We start from the raw sequence: 19551 nt of genomic DNA, 5'->3' as shown, positions 1-19551 counted from the left end.
TCAAGCTAAAGACTTAATTTTTGAGTTTTTGAATCTGTGGCTTTTTCTAAAAGCTAATAAAAAACGATGGATGAGAGTTGCCATCCAGCTCCCTGCTAGGCAGTGGTGTTTCAGACAGTGACGTTTTCGGGTCCCTGGGGCTGGGGTGGCATCACAAATCTCTCCTGTGTTCAACCAGAAGGGTGGTGTCAAGGGTAAAGTTTCAGTTTTTACATTTAAATTAGTTAAAATCACATCAAATCGAAGGCCCAGCTCCTCAGTAGCCCTCCCAAGTCAAGCCTTCCATAACCATGGGTGGCGGGTGGGAACCGCATGGGGCGTGCATGTCTGCAACAGCCAAGCCACTTCACGTGCTGTAGCTGCATCCTGCTGATGCTGTTAACCCCATCATCCCCCACATGACAGCCCAGCGGTCGTCCTTCTCAGTCCTGGCCCAGAGGATCTCTCTACCTGGCCAAGTGCTCACGACTAGAGCACGTAGCCATCCTTCCCGCTGGCCTGCAGGCTCTGCAGGTGCTGAAGGGCTACCTTGTTCTCCACCGGGCCGGCCCTGCAGGAGGCTCTCACCAGGTGGGGCTGCGGGGAGGGGGCCGGCTTGGGTCCTGGGTGGAGGGTGGGCTTTTAGCCCAATGTGCATGGCTGACTGGGGGCCGTTTCTTGTCAGGGCTGGGGCTCCGGGAGGGAAATCGGGGAAATTTCTCGTCTGGAAGCCGGGGAGCAAAGAGGTCCCGGCAGCCTCAGGGAGCCGCCCCTCATCTTCCGTGGTCACTGGGCCTGCAGAGGCCCCGGGAAGGGGTCCCGGGCTGGGCCAGAGGCCGGGCAGCTGTGGGTGGAGTGGAGAGGAGGTGAGGGCGCGGGGAACCAGGCTGGCTGTAGAGAAAATGAGAGGCGCGAGGGAGGAGCCCAGGACTCAGGACCCAGAGGGGCTTGACTTGTTCTGCTTTTTAGGGGGAGCTACTTGGTGGAAGGTGCGAGGGGGTTGAAGGTGCAGTGGAGAGGTTCTGTCAGGCACGGGGACCTCAGCTCTCAAGGTGAACCTGTCCAAGAGCCCTGACTCACCTCTGCTCCATGCCCACGGCTGCTGGAGGGGGCTCCCATCACTGTCCCTCCAGGGGCCAGGCTGGAGTGGCCGCCTGGAATAACGCACCTGGCTGTGCTGAGAGGAGAGCACCCTGGAGGGCCCTGCATGGCTAGTCAACGCTCTGGCCTGGAAGTGATGCTTCTCTCCCCTCACTGGCCTGAGCTGCTCACACGGTCCCGCTGGCCACAGAATCTGGAAGCGCGATCCCGTCGGGTGCCCAGAAAGGGCCACGTGTTGGCGACGCTCACTCGTGACTACCCGAGATGGGGAACTGAGGGAGCCAGCTTGAGAAGAGATGGAATCTAGGGTAACACCCCCCCCCACACACACACACACGACAGGAGTGTATGAGTTTCCTACTGCTGCTGTGACAGATGATCACTAACTTTGTGGCTTAAAGACAAATGTATTATTCCGTCAGCTCAGCTGTTTTTTCTGCTCTGGGTCTCACAAGGCCAAAGTCCACCTGCTGGCTCGTTAGGCTCCCTTCAGGAGGTCTGGGAAGGATCCACTTCCAAATGCAGCTGACCCTTGAACAACAGGCCTGGACTGCGTGCGTCCACTTGCAGGTGGGTATTTTCCAACAGTAAACACTGCAGAGCTACACGATGCGCGGCTGGTTGAATCCTTGGATGTGGGACTGAGTGTATGGAGGGCCACAGGGCCGGCTGTAAGTCACTCAGGGGTCTTCACCTGCACAGGTGGGCGGCGCCCCTAACCCGTGGTGTTCAAGGACCAAGTGTGCACCCCAGTTTTTGCCACAGCCGTCCCTTGCAGTTCGGGACCGAGGCCCCGTTTCCTTCCTCGGCCCCTTCAGGCCTGTCTTCGGGGCCTGCACACGGTCCCTGCATCTCAGGGCCAGCAGGGGGGCATCCAGTCCTTCGCGCCTGCACCTCCCTTCTGTGACCACGAAGGGCTCCTGTGATATCACGGGACTCACCTGCATCACCTCCCTCTCTTAAGGTCAGCTGACTAGTACTTCATGCCGTCTGCAAAGTCCCTTCACGGCAGCACCTACATCAGCGTGATTGGATGACTGCGTAACCAGACTGAACCCTGGTTTGGAATCCTGCCTGCCACCGGGAGGGGGGTGGAGGGGCTGGCCAGATGACCATGGGCGCGAGCACAGAGGCCGGAAGTTCACACTATCAGCTTCAACCGCCCTTGAAACGGGTCAGGATCATACAGTAAGTCTTGGTAAGTGCAGATTTTCAGCGCTGTATAAATGAGTTTATTTCAATGAGTGAATGGTGCAAACTACGCAGCGTCTCTTGGCAATGACCGGCATATCATGAGGATTTCAGGTGCTAATGCAGTAATTCTCAAACGTTTTGATCTCAAGATCCCTGTACGCGCTTAAAAACTTATTGAGGACCCTCCCCCCTCCTCCCAAGGGCTTATGTTTTTGTCAGTTACACCCGTTGGCATTTAGTGTTAGAAAATAAAACTAAAAAATTAAGGCAAATATTTATTTTAAAAAAATGAACACACGTTAATATACACTTTTTGTCGTTTCCAAAACAAAAGAAGAAGAGTGGCGTTGTTTTCCACTTCTGCAAATCTCCTCGATGTCTCTCTTAGCAGAGGACAGTGGGTTCTCACATCTGCTTCTAACAACACATTCAATTCAGTGCAGTGTAGAGTCTGGCCACATCGATATGTTCAGTAGTTGGAAAACAGTGCATATTCTGTTTTAGTCTCTTCCAAAACAGAACAAGTGGTAGTTTCAATCAACTTTTCATTCTGTTACGTTGGTCCACCTACACAAGAACGAGACCGTAATATACTGATGATTGGAAAACACTAGCTTACTGAGCCACGCACAAATACCATCAGTCGTTGCTGGCGGGGGTGGGGGGAGAAAGAGGGAGACTCCAGAGACCCTCCCGGAGCCACAGTGAGCAGGTGGCTGCCGCCTACAAGCACTCTCACCAGACACCGGACCCGTCGGCACCTTGATCTTGGACCGCCAGCCTCCAGAACTGTGGTGTCTAAGCCACCCGGACTACGGTACTTTTGTTGTAGGTGTTCCACTGAAGTGACAGGGTCACAATTCATTTCTGAGCAGCCGTCTGTCACGCAGACGTGTGAGTAACCGGCTGTCAGTCACATTTAAATAAAGACAGTGTCCACAGGGAGGGGCCAGTCCAGCTGAGGCGGCTGCCATGCCTGTTACGTGAGGTGCTTCACACACTTGCTGTGTCGAGCGAGCACCGAGACGCGTTGTACTCAGGGGCCGAAATCTAATGACTCAGTGGCTGGCACTGCTTCGAGGTCACCCTTCAGTGGCAGCAGCTTTCTAAGCGGGTGGTGGTGAGGAATACAGCTTCTAGCACCACCACCCGATCCCTACTCACGAGTTTTACCCGTCACTGCTTCTGCACCATCAGTGCAACTGTCAACACGGTAAAAACGGCAAATCAGCTCTTAGAAACTACTGTTGACCTCACAGCCCCTTGAAAATTGCTGTTATCACCTACGTAAGACGTTACAACAGCACTCAGGACCCAGCATGTTCCAGGTGCCCTCGCTGCTGCCACTGCGTTCCTGCAACGCTCCCCAAGGAGCCACCTGTCTTTGGTGCCCTTCTTTCCTGGCACTTCAGATGACCCGCGTCTGCCTGGCTATCCCCAAGAAGCACCTGAAATGCAGAAACACTTCTCCACGCCTAGTAGTACTTCAATTATTTGTTACTTCGTTACTCCCATTCCCCCCCCCCCCGCCCCCTTTAGTGGAGCTGTTTCACCTCGAACAAAGAAAGAAAGGATTCAAGACCTTCGGTCACATACAACCCACTAGCCTCTCAGCCCCTGCAGAAGCGTTTGTATTTCTGAGTGGTTGTTTATAATTAAAGACCAGGCCACCTAACAAACACTGAATAGGGAATTCCCTGGTGACCCAGTGCTAGGACTTGGCGCCTTCACTGCTGGGGCCCGGGCTCGATCCCCGGTCGGGAACTACGATCCCGCAAGCTGCACGGTGCAGCCAGAAAACAAAACAAACTAAAGGACAAACAAACAAACAAAAACACTGAATAAAGCCGCAAGTGCAGGAACTGGGAATCAACAGGACAATGCTGGGCCCTGCGTGGGAATCCGGCTTCAGGGTCAAGTGCCTTCACTGCTCTTGATACACACAGGATGAGGTGTGTGCTCCTGATACACACGGGGTCGGCTACAATACAAGGGATATAGACTCGACCAGCCATTTGGAACTGGAAGATAGAAGGTAACATGGTGCCCTGAAGAGGTGCTTTTACCGGAAAACATCAAAAGCTTGTGAAACAACATGTCTATGAGTTTGTTCATAGCCACATAGTTTCTCTCAACCAAAACCAGCAGAAGCATCTGTGAGGTCCACTCTTTGGAGGAGCGGTTTCGTAGCTCTTTTCATTCAACCACAAACCCCTTCTTGTGAGACTGGTCCAAAGCAAGTTGCTGTATGTCCTTTATAGGCTAGAATCCACCCTTGTAAATCAACTCACCTGAACTACTAGGTCAAGACATTTATCTAAGTGGGTCTAAGTCTGACACGATCCCAAACTTGACGCACTCTGACGCTGCACCCAGGAAGCAACAGTGTGATGACAGTGCCACTTCACAATCCATTTCACGATGAAATGTGTGCCAGGTTGTATGTTCATTAGGATGAATGATACTGGCGCTTCTACTACGCTGCCTAGCGAAACCACCAATGCGTTAACGCAGAGAAAACACGACGACCCAATAGATAGGACTGGTCAGCACCCAGGTCCCCAGGAGAAGGAACCCTGGATCGTTTCCTAATTCTATGGAACCTGACTGGTCCAAATCCTCTCCCCCTGGTGGCACAAGAGTGAACTTTATCATCACGATTCTCTAAGAAACATCCTTTTAGAGAACCAAACAAGCCAATGGGGAGAGGGGAACTCTCGAGTTAGACTGCCAGGGTTTGACTAAGCTCTACCATGTACTGGCCAGAAGAGGCTGGCAGATGATCAAAACTCACCTGTAGGATGGGAATAACAAGAAAACTGTCTCCTTTACAAGGTGGTGAGAACAGGTAAAGTTCTCAGAACACACCTTGGCCTTTGGTAAGGGCTATGTCACTGTTAGCCAGTATTATTTTAATAAGCAGAATTAATTCAATACCAATCTACTCATACATGGTCATTGCAAGGTATTTCCTCCCACTTAACCCATTTTTCTACATTTCACTCTAACCTCTACTCGTTCTGTTCCTCTGATAAGAAAACGCCAACAGGATTCTGAATCGCCCTTCTAAGCACCTGCAGGTGGTGCAGGAGTCTGTGCCCACGCTGGCCTTCTCTGTACACATGCTGGCCTGCGCTTAGGGTGGAGCCAGGGCAGGATAACGCCAAGGGGACTACGTGAAGGTTACGCTGTTAACGCGGTCTCAGTGGCACAGTAATAACGCCCTAGCACACGTCGGTGTAACCTAAAAGCACGTTAAGACATCCCACAGTCGTTTGGTGGATACTCACCTCTGACGGGTCTCTACAGTCAAAGATCCCACCCATTTACACAGATGCAGCATTTAAATAAATAGGACCAAGCCCATACTTCCTCAGTGTTAAAATAAATCTTGAGAACAAATGGAACATTTAAAGCTGTTAAATACAGGTCCTACGGCTTATTAAAAAAACAAGGAAAAAAAAAAGAATAAAAAAATCAACTCAAACCCCTTCAATTAAGGCATTTGATGAATGTTACAATGAATGTTTCTTAACTTGAAGAGCAGAATATAAAGGCTGTTTAAAGAGTTCCCTTTAATAGCAAATACAAAAAACCTGTGAGATCACATCTCTACAATTCCAGGTCTCTGAACAAGTCAAACTATTGCTACCGAACAGCTACTGTTGTTATAGCACCTACAGTGTCTAATGAAGGACACAGTAATAAATAACTGTAGATCATCACGAGACAGCCATTTATTTAATCACGGTAGTGGATCTTACTTCTACATTTTATTCTAAATTCTTTTTTTATTCTTCAGATTCTCCAGGCTTACGGATGTCATCAATCTTCAAAATCATTCTAACCACTTGTGTTGCAAGAGAGATCTGCTGCTTTTTGCCAATCAAGGTTTCTATGACGTGTTGTTGCTTCATATCTGAAAAACATATAAATTACTATAAAACAGCATACATATTTATTACTAATACCTTGCTCCAATTTATGGAATTAGAGTGAAACTTAAGAAACACAAATTTGGAAGCCACTAGTACACTTCCACTGCTTCCCAGGACATTCTGGAATGTGAGCCTGGTTTCCAGAGAGCTGTGGGGACAGGGCCTCCTCAACCACAGGCTGAGTTTCTCAGTGACCTGCCGAAAGGGGAATCGCTCAGCAACACCTCATCCCACAGCACACCCAATGCCGTCACTTACTGAGAGTAAGCCCGATGTGACCGTGCCTGAAACGTAAAGTGACTCCAACGAAGACCTGGGCATTCAAGTTAAAGGAACTGAAATATGTGTCTGACAAGGAGTTGCTGCTGTTACTCAACTCCTTGGGCTGCTAACCTAAAACCTAGAATATACCTACAGTTCTAAGTAAAAACAGAAGAAAACAAAACACAACACAACACCAAGGGCTTCCCTGGTGGCACAGTGGTTGAGAGTCCGCCTGCTGATGCAGGGGACGCGGGTTCGTGCTCCAGTCCTGGAAGATCCCACATTCCGCGGAGTGGCTGGGCCCGTGAGCCATGGCCGCTGAGCCTGCGTGTCCGGAGCCTGTGCTCCGCAACGGGAGAGGCCACAACAGTGAGAGGCCCGCGTACCACAAAACAAACAAACAAAACCAAAACACCAACTGCTGGAGACTCTGTGGTCAGGACTAACTGCAGAACCCCAGAGACGGCCCCATCAGGAATCACTGGGAATCACCAGGACCACCGTTCCAACACGCTAAAGCTGCGCTACCTTTTCAGCAGATGAACTATGCGAGTGCTACAGAAGTTACAGTACCTCCCATTTCTAAAACACCCTGGACTTTATGGGACACGACCACAGAATCAGCTGTAAACCGAAAGTCAATTTCAGAGCTGTCTTATAGGTCATACAGAACCCACACCGACAGACATTTGTGTAAAAAAGGTAAGATGGAAATTATTTTCTAAAATGGAAGTCACCTTTGGAATAAATACCACACTGCAGCTTTTTGTTATTAAAATTAGTTGTAGGTTGCTAAGACCAGCAGTCTAACAATTCCCAAGGTAATTAAATCAAATGTTCTAAAATTCAGGACCTGAATACCTGAAGTGTGTTTAAGTATTTAAAAAGACAGGATAACACGCAGCACGTAATGTTTCAAGTCGAACCGCAGCCCCAGAGCGGTGATGGTGCCTCACCGTTTGTTCCCCTGTGCATACAGTCAATCCCGAGGGCAGGGTTCATCTCCTTCACTTGTTTGGCTCGGACTTCGGTCATAGTCTGGATGGGATTCATGCCGCTGTTTTCGGCAAGGGCCATGGGGATGACCTCCAGAGCGTCGGCGAAGGCTCTCATGGCGTACTGCTCCAAGGTCGGGCACTGGAAGGGCACACGGTTACGGTCAGCGTACTTGGCCAATGCCCCCCGCCAGCAGCTATTTGGAAACATAATTAAATCGCGTACCTTGAAAAACTAACTCATAAAGAATTCTAAGGACAGACCGTCCTATGAAAACGTCACTACAGGATAAGGATGGAGAAGGTACATGTGTGAGAAGTCGGAACAGGTCAGCCCTTCCTGCTGTGCCTGCAGGTACGACGTCTAATTCTGAATTTCAAGTAACATTAAGAGTGCAGAGATTTGCTGTTGAGGCTGCAAGGTCTGAAAAGGGCTGAGACACGCTGGTTTGTGGTAACCCGCACTCGAGTACACGGCACGAGAATCGACGCAGATCGGACGCCTGGGGTCTAGCACCCCGCTGCACAGTCTGTGACGGGTCTCGCTCACCTTGTCGGCCTCCTGGCTGACGGCCAGAGCACAGGCTATTTCAGCAGCGCCTCCGCCGTACACCACGCGGTTGTCACGGATGAGGTTCCGGATGACACACAGAGCATCGTGAAGGGATCGTTTGGCTTCCTCAATGATCTGGGGAAAACAATTTTGCCTAAGTTAACGTGATCACAATCTAATCACTTTAGAGCCGAATACCGTGCACCTGGGGTTTAATCTAAGTGCTTGCTGGGTACTGGAAATATTCCTACCTCATCCCCAGTAATATCCTTCGTTAAAAAGACTGGTGCCAGAAAGTTCTTTGCCAGATCGTTTTTATCTATTCTACTTTTCCTCCCTATAATGTAGTTAAAAAACCCCAAAATACAGGGCAGCCAGGGACTCATTCCAGGACCTATGCCCAAGTGAAGGGGGTCAAACAAAAACGACAAAGAAACACCCTTACAATGAGTCTTACTCATCTCGATGCACTAAAAACCCATTCCTGGTGAATGAAGAGCATGCCTATGGTTACCACTCAGGTTCCCCATTTATACCTATGAGACAGAGGAAAGGCAAGTGGGCCTCGTAGACCCAACAGTGAACACGGTCTTCAGTATCTTACGTTGTGACGTGTCCTTTTTTTCCCCGGCTGCACCGCACGGCTTGCAGGATCTTAGTTCCCTGACCAGGGACCGAACCCAGGCCCTGGCAGTGAATGTGCTGAGTCCTAACCACTGGACCGCCAGGGAATTCCTGACGTGTCCGTGCTTCTCTAAGAAAGATGCTGTCATCTTTCTTAAGGTAACTGTGTCTCAGTTAAGTACATTATGGGAAAAGCCAAATCACGTTCCAAATTCTGAAAAAATGTAGGACAAACAACTGTGTTCTCACCATCTTATTTCCTCCTCTGATGAAAATGGTGACGGCTCTGGAGTTCTTGCACTGCTCGATGACCAGCATCTTGTCTTTAGTGGTCCCGAATGAAATTTCCTTCACAAGACCCGCAAAGCCCAGCTTCTCGGCCGTGAGCTCTGAGAACCTCGGGACGATGCGGCCGCCCGTGGCAATGGCGATCAGCTGACCGGCAGGCCGGGGGAAAGGAAGACCAGGCTGGTGAGCGGGGACTCTCAGAATCGCACCACGGAGGAGCCACACTTGACCCACGAGCGCCGTGTTCAGTAGAACCTCTGCCCCAGCCTGGCCCAGGTTTCAAAGTCTGCCCCGAAAGCCTGGCTCACTGAGCAAGGTTCCGAAGAGCTGGGTGTCCTGGTCAGGCTGCGGCGGCCCAGCGCCATGACCCCGTGCGCAGCCCTCAGCTCCCCACCCGTCCCCGCCACGAGCAGCCACAAGGCCACGTGTGCCGGGCTACGGACCACGTCCGCAATGGCTCTCAGTACTGATGGGGCTGACAGTGAAGTGGGCAGCCTGTGCTCCTGCCTCAGAGTGCCTACGAGACAGCCAGGGAGAGAGGGGAAAGCGTCTCCAAGTGCCGTGAAACATCAGAAACACATATAAAAATGGTGACAAAGACTCTAGCGTTCTCCTCTCCCCAGCGCACCCTCCTCTTATCTGTGGAGCCCTGGCAGTGTGCTGACTGCAGGCGAGCGAGGTCACTGGAGCCTCACGTACAGAAACGCACCGTAAGCTCAACCCGTGTTCACAGTCTCTTCACAGGGAGCCTCCTACCTCGATTTCAGGGCCTCCGACCCAACGAACCGCAGGCAGGTTATTCTGAAGAAGTAAATGATTTGCTTCGTCGTCAAAGCCCCACTGGCAAATGGCTAGGTTGGCGCCAGTTTCTTTAATCTGGGGAAAGAAATGCCGCAATTATGTTAATAAAAAGTAAGTACTCCTTGAGCTCTTCTGTTTGAAAAATGGTGAGAAACATAGCTAGGTGTGTAGGTGGGTGCATTAAAATAATGCACAGAAAAGAGAAGAAAAGAAATACCCAAATGTCTACCTTCTGTCATCTCTAAACTCTAAATATTGAACATGTATCAACGGGAATCACCTCATTTTTAAACAAAGCTTTAAACGTTAGCAATTCACGTGAATGCCACCGTTACAAGTGAAGCAACACGAGGCACGTCAACAAGGCCAAAACCCTGCCCCCCGGAAACCAAGGTCACAGCTCTGTGTTGCCACGAACACCTATGAAGCAGTTTATTCGTGTGTGTATGTTTAACAAAAGTTGAATCTTGCGATACAATTTTCTGTAGCTTGCTTTTCGCACTTGAGTAGGCTATCCTCCGTGGAAGATACAGGCTAATTTACAGGCCGACAGAGGTGACCCTGATTCTAGCACTACCTTCCCCCGCCCCCAATGCCACAAACAGCTAAGTGGCTCCTCCCGGGACGGCGGCAGTGATCGGTACTGTCAATCCCTCCCCAGGCGGTAAGGACTATGCCGTGTCCCACAGCTGCCATTTCACTCCTGTCTCCACCCACCCACCTGGTTCTCCCCCTCCTCCCCCGCTTCCCCGACCCTCTGGAAGCGTCCAGTGGCCCTCTGGAATTGAGCCCATCGCCAAACTCCTTCTTGGCAATGTTCCCTTTCCATTCTGGCTGTGATCGAATGCTGGCGTCCCCTGAAAAACCAACATGCCACGCCTCCTCCTCAAATGGCTGTTTTCCCTCCCACCTGCTCCAAACAGGAGGGGCCCTTGCCTCTCCCGGCCACCCACAGCGTCCCTCTTTGGGTCACACTCTCATTCCTGACAGTGTTGGCATCCAGCCCCATCACCACTCCTGTCAGCATTCTTGGCAACCTGCACACCTATCGACACGGTCCACCTGACCCCCTTGGCATCTTGGTTCCTGTCCTCTTTTCCTGCAGGGCACCTTGGCCAGCACTCCCATGGCTACCCTAGATAGAGCCCAGGTAACAAGCTTTCATTTACAACCCTCTGCCAGCATACCCAACCCCTCAGCCTGCTGTTCCCAGCCTCAGGGCCTTTGCACATGCTGCCCACGCCCACCTCGCCGCAGCCTGGAACGCTCCTCACCCAGCCATGCGGCTCTCACTTCTCTGAGGTCTCTGCCCACGTGCCACGCCCCCAGAGGCCCTCTGACCAGCGTCTGTAACAGTCCCCCGACCCGCTTTCCCCTATTCTGCACCCTAGGAGCAAGCGCTCTGCTTTGTTTACTGCGTATATCCAGTGCCCACGACAGCGTCTGGTATGTACTAAGCAGAGAGATATACCATGAAAGCATAAATGAACTCAACTATTCCCCCCTCCCCTCAGAAACACTGGAACAGGTTCTAGTTTGTTTGCTATGATAATGTTTCAATAGAGACCCATGTTCATGCATCCCTGAGTGCTGGTGTTTAAAACTCCCAAGGACAGAGTCCCCAAAAGAGGAAACCGTTTCGTCGGAGAGCAGGCACGTGTAAAACGTTAATAGCCAGAGAGAAAGTTAAGTATTTATAAAATAAAACTCTTGACTTGTTGAAGCAATGAACTGGGATGACTATGACTGCATTCTGGTTTGATTTCGGTTACTCAGCAACTCTTTTGTCTGAAAGTTATACTTGGAAGTCTCAAACATGTGGTAAGCCACACTACAACTGTTCAAACCTGGCACACACTAGCTCAGATGTGCCCAGGAGAATAAGCACATAAAATCGAAAGTGCAGCTCCAAATACACAGGCCGAGTCGTTCATGCGCCCCAGACACGTTACCATTTTAAGACTTGCCCCCTTATGCCGTCCTGTGCCATTTGATTTTTTTCTCACTGTGAATGTTTATCCATTTGATAATTTAAAAGTAAAGGAGGGGCTTCCCTGGTGGCACAGTGGTTAAGAATCCGCCTGCTAATGCAGAGGACACGGGTTCGAGCCCTGGTCCAGGAAGATCCCACATGCCGCAGAGCCACTAAGCCCGTGTGCCACAACTACTGAGCCTGCGCTCTAGAGCCCGCGAGCCACAACTACTGAAGCCCACGAGCCACAACTACTGAAGCCCGTGTGCGTAGAGCCCGTGTTCCACAACAAGAGAAGCCACCGCAGTGAGTCGCCCCCGCTCGCCGCAACTAGAGAAAAGCCCGCGCAAAGCAACGAAGACCCAACGCAGCCAAAGATAAGTAAGTTTATATATACAAAAAATAAGATTTAAAGAAAAAATAAAGGAAAGAAGCCTATACCTTTAATACCTTATTTGTAGCCACATAAAGTAGCAAGATTAACACAGACCAGCACCACATGTATTCACTTCCTGGAGCTAACTAACTGCACCCTTTCAAAGTTTTAAATTTCACCAAGAGCCACGGTAAGACTTACCTGCCGAATCATCTCCTCAAACTTCTCCTTCTCATATTTCTGAAGGGCTTTAAAATCTTCTACAGACGTCACATCCAGCTTATGCTTCGTCTTTGGTTTCGGCGGTTCAAACGGACATGTTAAGATGGCAATCTTAGCATCTTCCACTTGCTACAGTGAGAGACAGAAACGTTATGAACAAACCAGTGGGCTAAGGAGGGAAAAGCCTGAAGCTGCAGAAGGCGCTGACTCACTTTGGGCATCTGCGGGTGACTGAAATCCTTGTCCACGATCACGCCCTTGATCAGCTTGGTGTCCTCCAGCCTCCCGCCCACTTTGCCTTCTACTTTGATGAGCTCGAAGTCAACGTCTCTGCGCTGCATGTCGGCCACAGTGAGGACGGCGTTCACGGCAATCTCGGCCATTTGTCGGTGACAGCTGTTAACCCTGAAACACATGAAACAAACCTTTCACGTTCACTGAACAGTGACTGCAACCAGAGCACAACACGTGATGTGGTAACTCATATGACACAACGTACTGCGACCCACAGATACTGTACAAAAAGAATGCCACCACGACCTTCACTTTCAACCGTCTGGAGCAGGGATTCTTAACCTGGGATGCAGGGACCCCCAAAGGGAATCATAACCTGGGATGGGAAAATAATTCCATCTTTATTTTCACTAACAATAACTGAAATTTACTATTTCTTTCCATTATGAATATACGTAAGGTAAGAGACCACTGAAGTATGGCAAGAACCGAAAATTTACCAAGACTGCCACTTTTTAATACTATTAACATCCTCAAGTCCAAAACAGAATGGGAGAGCGATGAAACCACCAAGGAGAAGCCAATCTCATCCACAGGAGGTGCAGCACTTAATGAGAAAGGCCTGACCATATCAGTTACAGAGGGGGGACGTTTTCTTTTCTGAAAGTTTTGAAACATCGGAAAAGACTGCTCAGTAATTTTAATTTGATTCTGGAGAAACCACAAGGGAACTCTAGTACTTGAAATACAGTGCCTGAAATCTTAGGTCACCTAGAACAGATAACCATGAAACTAAAAATACCGTGTGACCTAAGTAACTGATATACAACGTTTTGCTCTATGTTGAGGATATCTGGCCCTCGTTAATCCATTTGGACATTTTCTATAGTAAAGACCTACACATACTGGGGTTTTATAAAGACTTGCAAATAAAGCAGGGTCAACTTAGAAAGCAATAATAACACACGATTTGTGCACTTCAAGAAAGGGTAATGCCTGCTTCCCAGGAGAAAAACAATGCTGTCCTTGTGACAGAGGCCACTCTGGGTAGTCACCCTTGCCCCGGAGCTGTCTCAGCTCAGACCTGCAACAAGGGGACAGCTGGCATCACTGAAGACTTCTTTGCTTTAACACAGTGCTGCAGTGGATGCCTTTCCCCGAAGGCAGAAAGCAGCAGACATTTTTGTAGTACTTCCCCTGACCTCTAAGTTGAGACCATGTCTTCCTTCTTGGTACAAATTAAAAAATTTCTCAAATTGATATGGATAAGAAAAACAGCGTAATAAGGCACCTTACACTGGATTTTTATGCTACATTTTTACAAGAGCCCACGAGTCTCTACCGTTGTTCAAAGTAAGTGTGTCCTGGGGCTGACGCTGCTTTGAGTCTCTGGGGCAACGACTGTGTCTTGAGTCCCCAAGACTTGGCAGCAGGCCTGGCACACAGTCAGTACTATGTAAATGTTCCAAACGTAAGTCACTTTCAGCTTAAGTCAAACTTCAAGACTGCCCCTTCATACTAAATCAAAATTCTGGATCATTAACTTGCTTGTTGAATGAATAAAAGCAGAACTTTCCCACTAAAAGGCTTCCTAGCAAAGAAATGGTAGAAAGAAGTGCTATGAAAAATTAATACATCCCACTAGTAGGACCTTTTGCTAACCCGTCCTATCCTACCAAATTAAAGAACTCTATAGTTTCCAAATACTGTCAAGAGGCCTTAATAACCAAACCTGGAAATTCAGCTTCCAACTAAAACACAAAATGCCCGTCTACATTTGCAGTAAAGACAGAGTAAACCAAAATAACAACACAAACCGGAAGCAGCTCATTAAATCAACAGGAAACCATCAATGATAATTCTCAGTTGCCTTTCTGAACAAGCACACAAACTGCCCACCCTGTGAACGCGCCCGGCAACACTGTACTGTACACGCACACTTTGGAGCCCAGCGTGGTCTTCGCGGTCTGGATCAGGGGCTCGGTGTCCTTCGTGTCGACGAGGACACTATCGCTGATCCTGTCCAGGTACTCGATAGCGATGCGGGCGGCCTGCTCGTAGCCATCGGCGATCCTGATGGGGTGAATGCCGCGGTCCAGCAGCTGCTCAGCCTCTTCCAACAGGGCACCAGCCAGGACTGAGAATGAGACAGCACACACCTGGCTCAGGAAATCGCTAAAACTCAAAACAAATTAGATGCTACCACTGGAAATACGAAGGTTCCAGAATTAAGCTGGAAGCATCTTAGAGGCCGAGGCCATCTAATCTAATTCTGCTTCGGTTCTAACCTGTATATTCAATTCTTGGTGATATACAGAATGTAAAGAACATAAATCGCAAACATTTTTATAAAGGGGAAAAAACTTATGTATCCTGGCCCAGGGATTTCTGTTCAGGGACATTTATGTTGGCGATAAAAGGATTACAAAATTTGTTTATTATCCTCCCCCCAACCTTGCCTTTCCCTCTCATTTCAGCATCACAAAGATGAGGAGTTTGTTTTAATGCTGCTGTATTCCTAGCACATCCAGAACAGTGCTTGGTACCCAATGAATATTTGAAATATTTGCTGAATAAATTAATTCAAATTTCAGATACAGAAACATTAAAGATATTAATCTTATCAATCCTCCCAAACTTTTAAAAAATTCAAACCTTCAGAAAAAATTTCATGACAGTAAAATGAACACTAGTTTACTCATTAATAACATTTTGCCGCATTTGTTTTCTCTACAGATGTGTGCCTTTTCTTTTCAACTATGAAAATTAGTTGCAGAAATCAGACATGTAACCCCTAAATACTTCAACACAGCTCCTAAGGAAAAGGTCATTCTCCTGCATCTCTGTAACACAACTGTCATACTCAGGAACCTTAACATCGATAAGATACTACTCTAACACATGACTCACAAATGACCCCATATGTCCCAAACATTCTTCACAGCTAGGAAAAACAAACAAGCCAGGCATCCAACCAAGTTTTACACATTACAGCTGGCTGTCATTTCTCTTTAGCTCCTTTAATCTAGAATAATTGCCTAACTCTACTCCCCACCCCTTTCTTGTTCTTTTATGACAGTGACAGTTTTGAAGAGTCTGGGCCACTTGTCTTGTATCATGTCCATTTGGATTTGTCCGACTGCCTCCTCATGATTTAATTCAGAATAAACAAATTCTCAGCAGGCGTGTTAGGCCTGTAATATTAAATAACACCTCTTAAATGAGAAAGGACATTTTGCCTTTTCTTACCAACCACTCCTGTGGTTCCATCTCCAATTTCATCATCCTGTGATTTGGACAGTTCGACCATCAGCTTGGCGATCTGATGATCAACATCCATCATGCTTAAGATGGTGGCACCGTCATTAGTTACGGTCACGTCGCCATCCTTATCCACCATCATCTTATCGAGCCCTAAAAGACACCAATGTTTAAAATGGCTTTGACCTCTTGACCCAGTTCCTATCTAGGAATTTATTATAAATAAATAATTCAACATACATAAAGGAATATCTCCATGGAGACCTTTCTAGATTGGCTAATCTAAAGCATAACACTGGAAACAATTTAAAATGGCCAAAACTAGAGAAATGGCAAAAAAATTATGCAGCATCACAAAATGTAACAGTCATCACAAAATATAATGTCACAAAAGACAACAGCTATGATTTAGAAAATGCTAATGGTAATTATGTTAAGTGGATAAAACACCTAATCTAAAATTTTATGCACATTATGACTGTAACCGTGTTTAAGGTCTGGAATACACCAAAAACGTTTGGCCACATTAGGGGAGACGATGCCTCCCTTCATTTCCTAACTTTCGGCAAAGATACCGTATTGACTATTTATGATTTATGACTTTTGTTAAAAAACAGAGAATGTTAGTCTCTTACCATTTGGTCCAAGTGATGTTTTCATTGTATTTGCTACAGCCTTTGCTGCCATTATATGAGACTAAATGAAACAGAAAAAGCCAATATTCAAGTTACATATAATTTTAAGAGTTAAGAACATAGAGCTGATGGTTATAAAAATCACTTATGACATATTTTCCATTCTCTAGAAGTAGCAGCAGACAGGTCCATATCTAACGGTGACCACTTCCCAACTGCTAGTGTTAGAAGACAATTCTTATGTAAAAGAACAGAGCTAAGTGCTCTGTGTTCTCTCTTTAATCCTCAACACATCTATGAGGCAGGTTCTACGGGCCCATTTTACAGCCCAGAGCAGAGACAGTCTGACCTGACAGGCCTTGCAAGAGCACTGTGCAATGCTAACGTCATATGAAGAGTCTGGCCGTCAACACACAGCACCTTGAACTGTCGCACTACGGTTTACTGCACACTCCTCTCTCAGGTGGTCCAGCCAGTACACAACCCACAAGGTGGTCAATGCTGAAAATAACAGCAGCCTGAATGCATCCTTTCCTCCTTCCACACGATTGCACTCATTTGTGTGGTTCCCTGTCTTCCTATTCCTGCCGTCACCGACCTAACCCTGATCCATCGCACCTTACAGATTTCCTGGTCTCTTACCTCACCACCGATCCTTTGGATTCATCCTCCATCCAGCTAAGCTATCCATTTCTCTCAAACATGTTACTTTCCAGTCCCCAGCCCTTAAATGACTCCCCAGCACCTCAACTCTCACGTCTGAAAGCTCCAGCTGCTCTTCAAAGCCCTCCACAGTCTGAGACACCGCCCCCTTCCAGTGAGGACCTGTGCCTGCGACCCAACAGGTCCTCTGGTCGCTGAAGCACCAATGCACAGAAAACCCTCCGCCCGTCAAAATCCTGAACAAGTCTCCAAGCAGTTCAAGCGCGCACGTGCCGTGAAGCCTACCCGTCACCCCATCTAACAGGTAACAAAACACACAAAGTTCACCAGGTTTGTGAAAATACTGGTAATCCTCAAAATACACCTTGACTGATAGGTCTGCACAATGGAATTTTTATAGGCCAATAACCACAGGGGCGTGGCATATATATTCTTAACCAGGGGTGATACTGCCCGCCAGGAGATATTTGGCAATGCCCGGAGACACCTCTGGTTGCCACAGTCAGGGAGGGGACCACAGTGGGTAGAGGCGTAAACATCCTGAACAGGACAGACCCCACAACAGAGAAGGATTCAGCCCGAAATATCAACAGCGCAGAGGCTGAGAAGTGGGCTTTAGACCACCGGCTGCGGAGTCACACAGAGGTGGGCCTGAACCGTGATCCCGTTCTTTACTAGCTCTGGGACCTCAAGCAATCCCTTAACTGCTGTGGGGTCAAGTTTCCTATTCCATAAAATAGTACCTGTCTCAGAGTGCGAGAACTACACGAGATGTGGCAGGTCCAAAATAACCTGGACCTTCTGTTATACTGGTATTTTGGGTGCATGTACTTGGCTGTTACTTTCTGTGAAGTGAAAAATGGAATTGAATGCGTAACACAAGTGGTGTGAGCATCTACCACATACCAAGACTGGGCGGCCACTCCTTACGTTACCCCGTTTAACTCTGGTCCTCAGCTCGACGGGGGTGTATTGCCCCCACTGGGTTGTGTAACTTGTCCTAAGTCAAACAAACAGCCCGGAGTAGAACTGTACTGCTTCTTAATTTAGTGAAACCCAAAAAAACTAAGCAAACAGGGACACCTCTGACCTGGTGACACGGTCCATACACAGCAACGTCATGGATTCCATCCTAAATGCTACCTCCCCAAGTTTAGTTCTACTTAAATTGTGATTCTGTTCAAATCCCCTTCAATGGCTCCCCTCCCATCCCTCAGGATAACATCTCGATTGCGAGGCATGCAAGAACTTCCACTTTTCGGAGCCACTGTAACTTAAAGTAGACTGTGCTGTTAAAACCGAAGTGCTGTCTTCTACAAAATGCCATGCGTTCTCCTGTCCCGGTCCTTGCGTTCGCTGTTTCCTCTTCCTGGAAGCTAGCTCTTTCCCATTCAAAACATAACTCCATCCCTGATCAAAAGCCAATCAATCCTCTCTCCAACGCCTGAAGGACACCTTCCAACTTTTACCTGCCACCCCTCCCAAAACTGGTGATTTTGGTCGCACACAATCTTGTATGATGGTTATTGGTGACAACTTTTCACTTCTGTAGCTCGTTTGTAAATTTTTACGACCCCACGTCCTGGAATACGCCATGCATAAACGGACTCAAAAATGAAATACGCCGTAAATGACTAAGCCTTTAGGAAGCGACAAAGAAAATTAAACTCATTTCCTTTGGGGCTGTTGCAGGGACACCGCCTGAAGGCTAAGAATCAGAGTCCTAACCGGTCAGGTGACCTGAGAACACCTCCGCTGCATCTTACTGCTGAAAACGCTGCTCGGAAAGACTGCAGGCTGGAGAAACCAGCGGGGACGCGCCTTCAACGCCTGTGAATCCAAGCCACCCCACCCAACTCTGAAGGGCGCCTGCGGGCCTCTTTCACTGCCAAATGGGACTAAGGGCTTATACGTTGGCCTTTCCCGGGCCCGAGGCGTGGACCGCAGGACTGGAGACCAGAGGGGCTCCCTCGAACCTTCCCCGGGAGCACGTGGCAGAACCGCTGTGAAGCGGCGCAGGCGCAGAGCCACTGGCTTCGGCCGCGTCCTCTCATCCCACCGCCAGTGCGTCCCCGTCCCGTTACCTTGAGGGCCTCAAGTCCCATAAGACGAGACTTGCGGTCCTGATCCTTGATGATGAGGAAAGGGCGGCCATATTCATCGAAGGCGAGGGTCCCCACGGACGCCATGATGCAGCCACTCCAGTTACTCTCCCGCAACCGGCGGAAACTACCGCGGAAGCAAGAACACACTCTGCTCTCGCGGGCGGGCGCAAAAGCTCGCGCATGCGCAGTATAGGCCGCCGGAGACTTATTTCTTACTAGAGACTAGTTTAACGCCGGACAGTACCTTCTGGAATCAGCGGCCTTCGGAAACTTCTATCATCCAGGAAGCTGTGGGGGGAAGTTGGAAGACACGGACGGGAACTTGAGAACCCACAAGCCAGGAGTA

General features: G+C 48.6%; 1 protein-coding gene across 2 annotated transcripts; it reads right to left on the bottom strand.

Moving 5' to 3' along the window:
* Positions 1–2536: 2536 nt before the first annotated feature.
* Positions 2537–19366, bottom strand: CCT5 (chaperonin containing TCP1 subunit 5). Of its 2 annotated transcripts, XM_067730364.1 has the most exons (12): positions 19185–19366; positions 16438–16498; positions 15791–15955; positions 14480–14678; positions 12520–12712; positions 12287–12436; positions 9693–9812; positions 8898–9083; positions 8022–8159; positions 7433–7613; positions 6039–6193; positions 2537–2841 (listed from the first exon to the last, which is right to left on the bottom strand). In XM_067730364.1, exons 1-11 carry the CDS (start codon positions 19287–19289, stop codon positions 6066–6068), a joined length of 1626 nt encoding a protein of 541 aa, XP_067586465.1. In that variant the 5' UTR covers positions 19290–19366; the 3' UTR covers positions 2537–2841; positions 6039–6065. The 2 variants fall into 2 exon arrangements, with proteins under 2 accessions (XP_067586465.1, XP_067586464.1); XM_067730363.1 differs by lacking the exon at positions 2537–2841 and having other exon boundaries at positions 5997–6193.
* Positions 19367–19551: the final 185 nt, after the last annotated feature.

This window comes from Pseudorca crassidens, chromosome 3, assembly GCF_039906515.1.
Source record: "Pseudorca crassidens isolate mPseCra1 chromosome 3, mPseCra1.hap1, whole genome shotgun sequence".
In the NCBI taxonomy this organism is placed as follows: Eukaryota; Metazoa; Chordata; class Mammalia; order Artiodactyla; family Delphinidae; genus Pseudorca; species Pseudorca crassidens.
The sequence above is the reverse complement of the archived record's forward strand: the minus strand, read 5'-3'. Positions and strand labels throughout refer to the sequence as shown.

Excerpts from the sequence above, each read along its gene's own strand:
- CCT5 (XM_067730364.1), bottom strand. The coding sequence starts at position 19,289 with ATGGCGTCCGTGGGGACCCTCGCCTTCGATGAATATGGCCGCCCTTTC. Across the intron at positions 9,084-9,692 it reads TCGGAGGCCCTGAAATCGAG|CTGATCGCCATTGCCACGGG; the intron begins GTAGGAGGCTCC and ends CCTGCCGGTCAG. Across the intron at positions 6,194-7,432 it reads TATGCACAGGGGAACAAACG|ATATGAAGCAACAACACGTC; the intron begins GTGAGGCACCAT and ends TATGTTTTTCAG.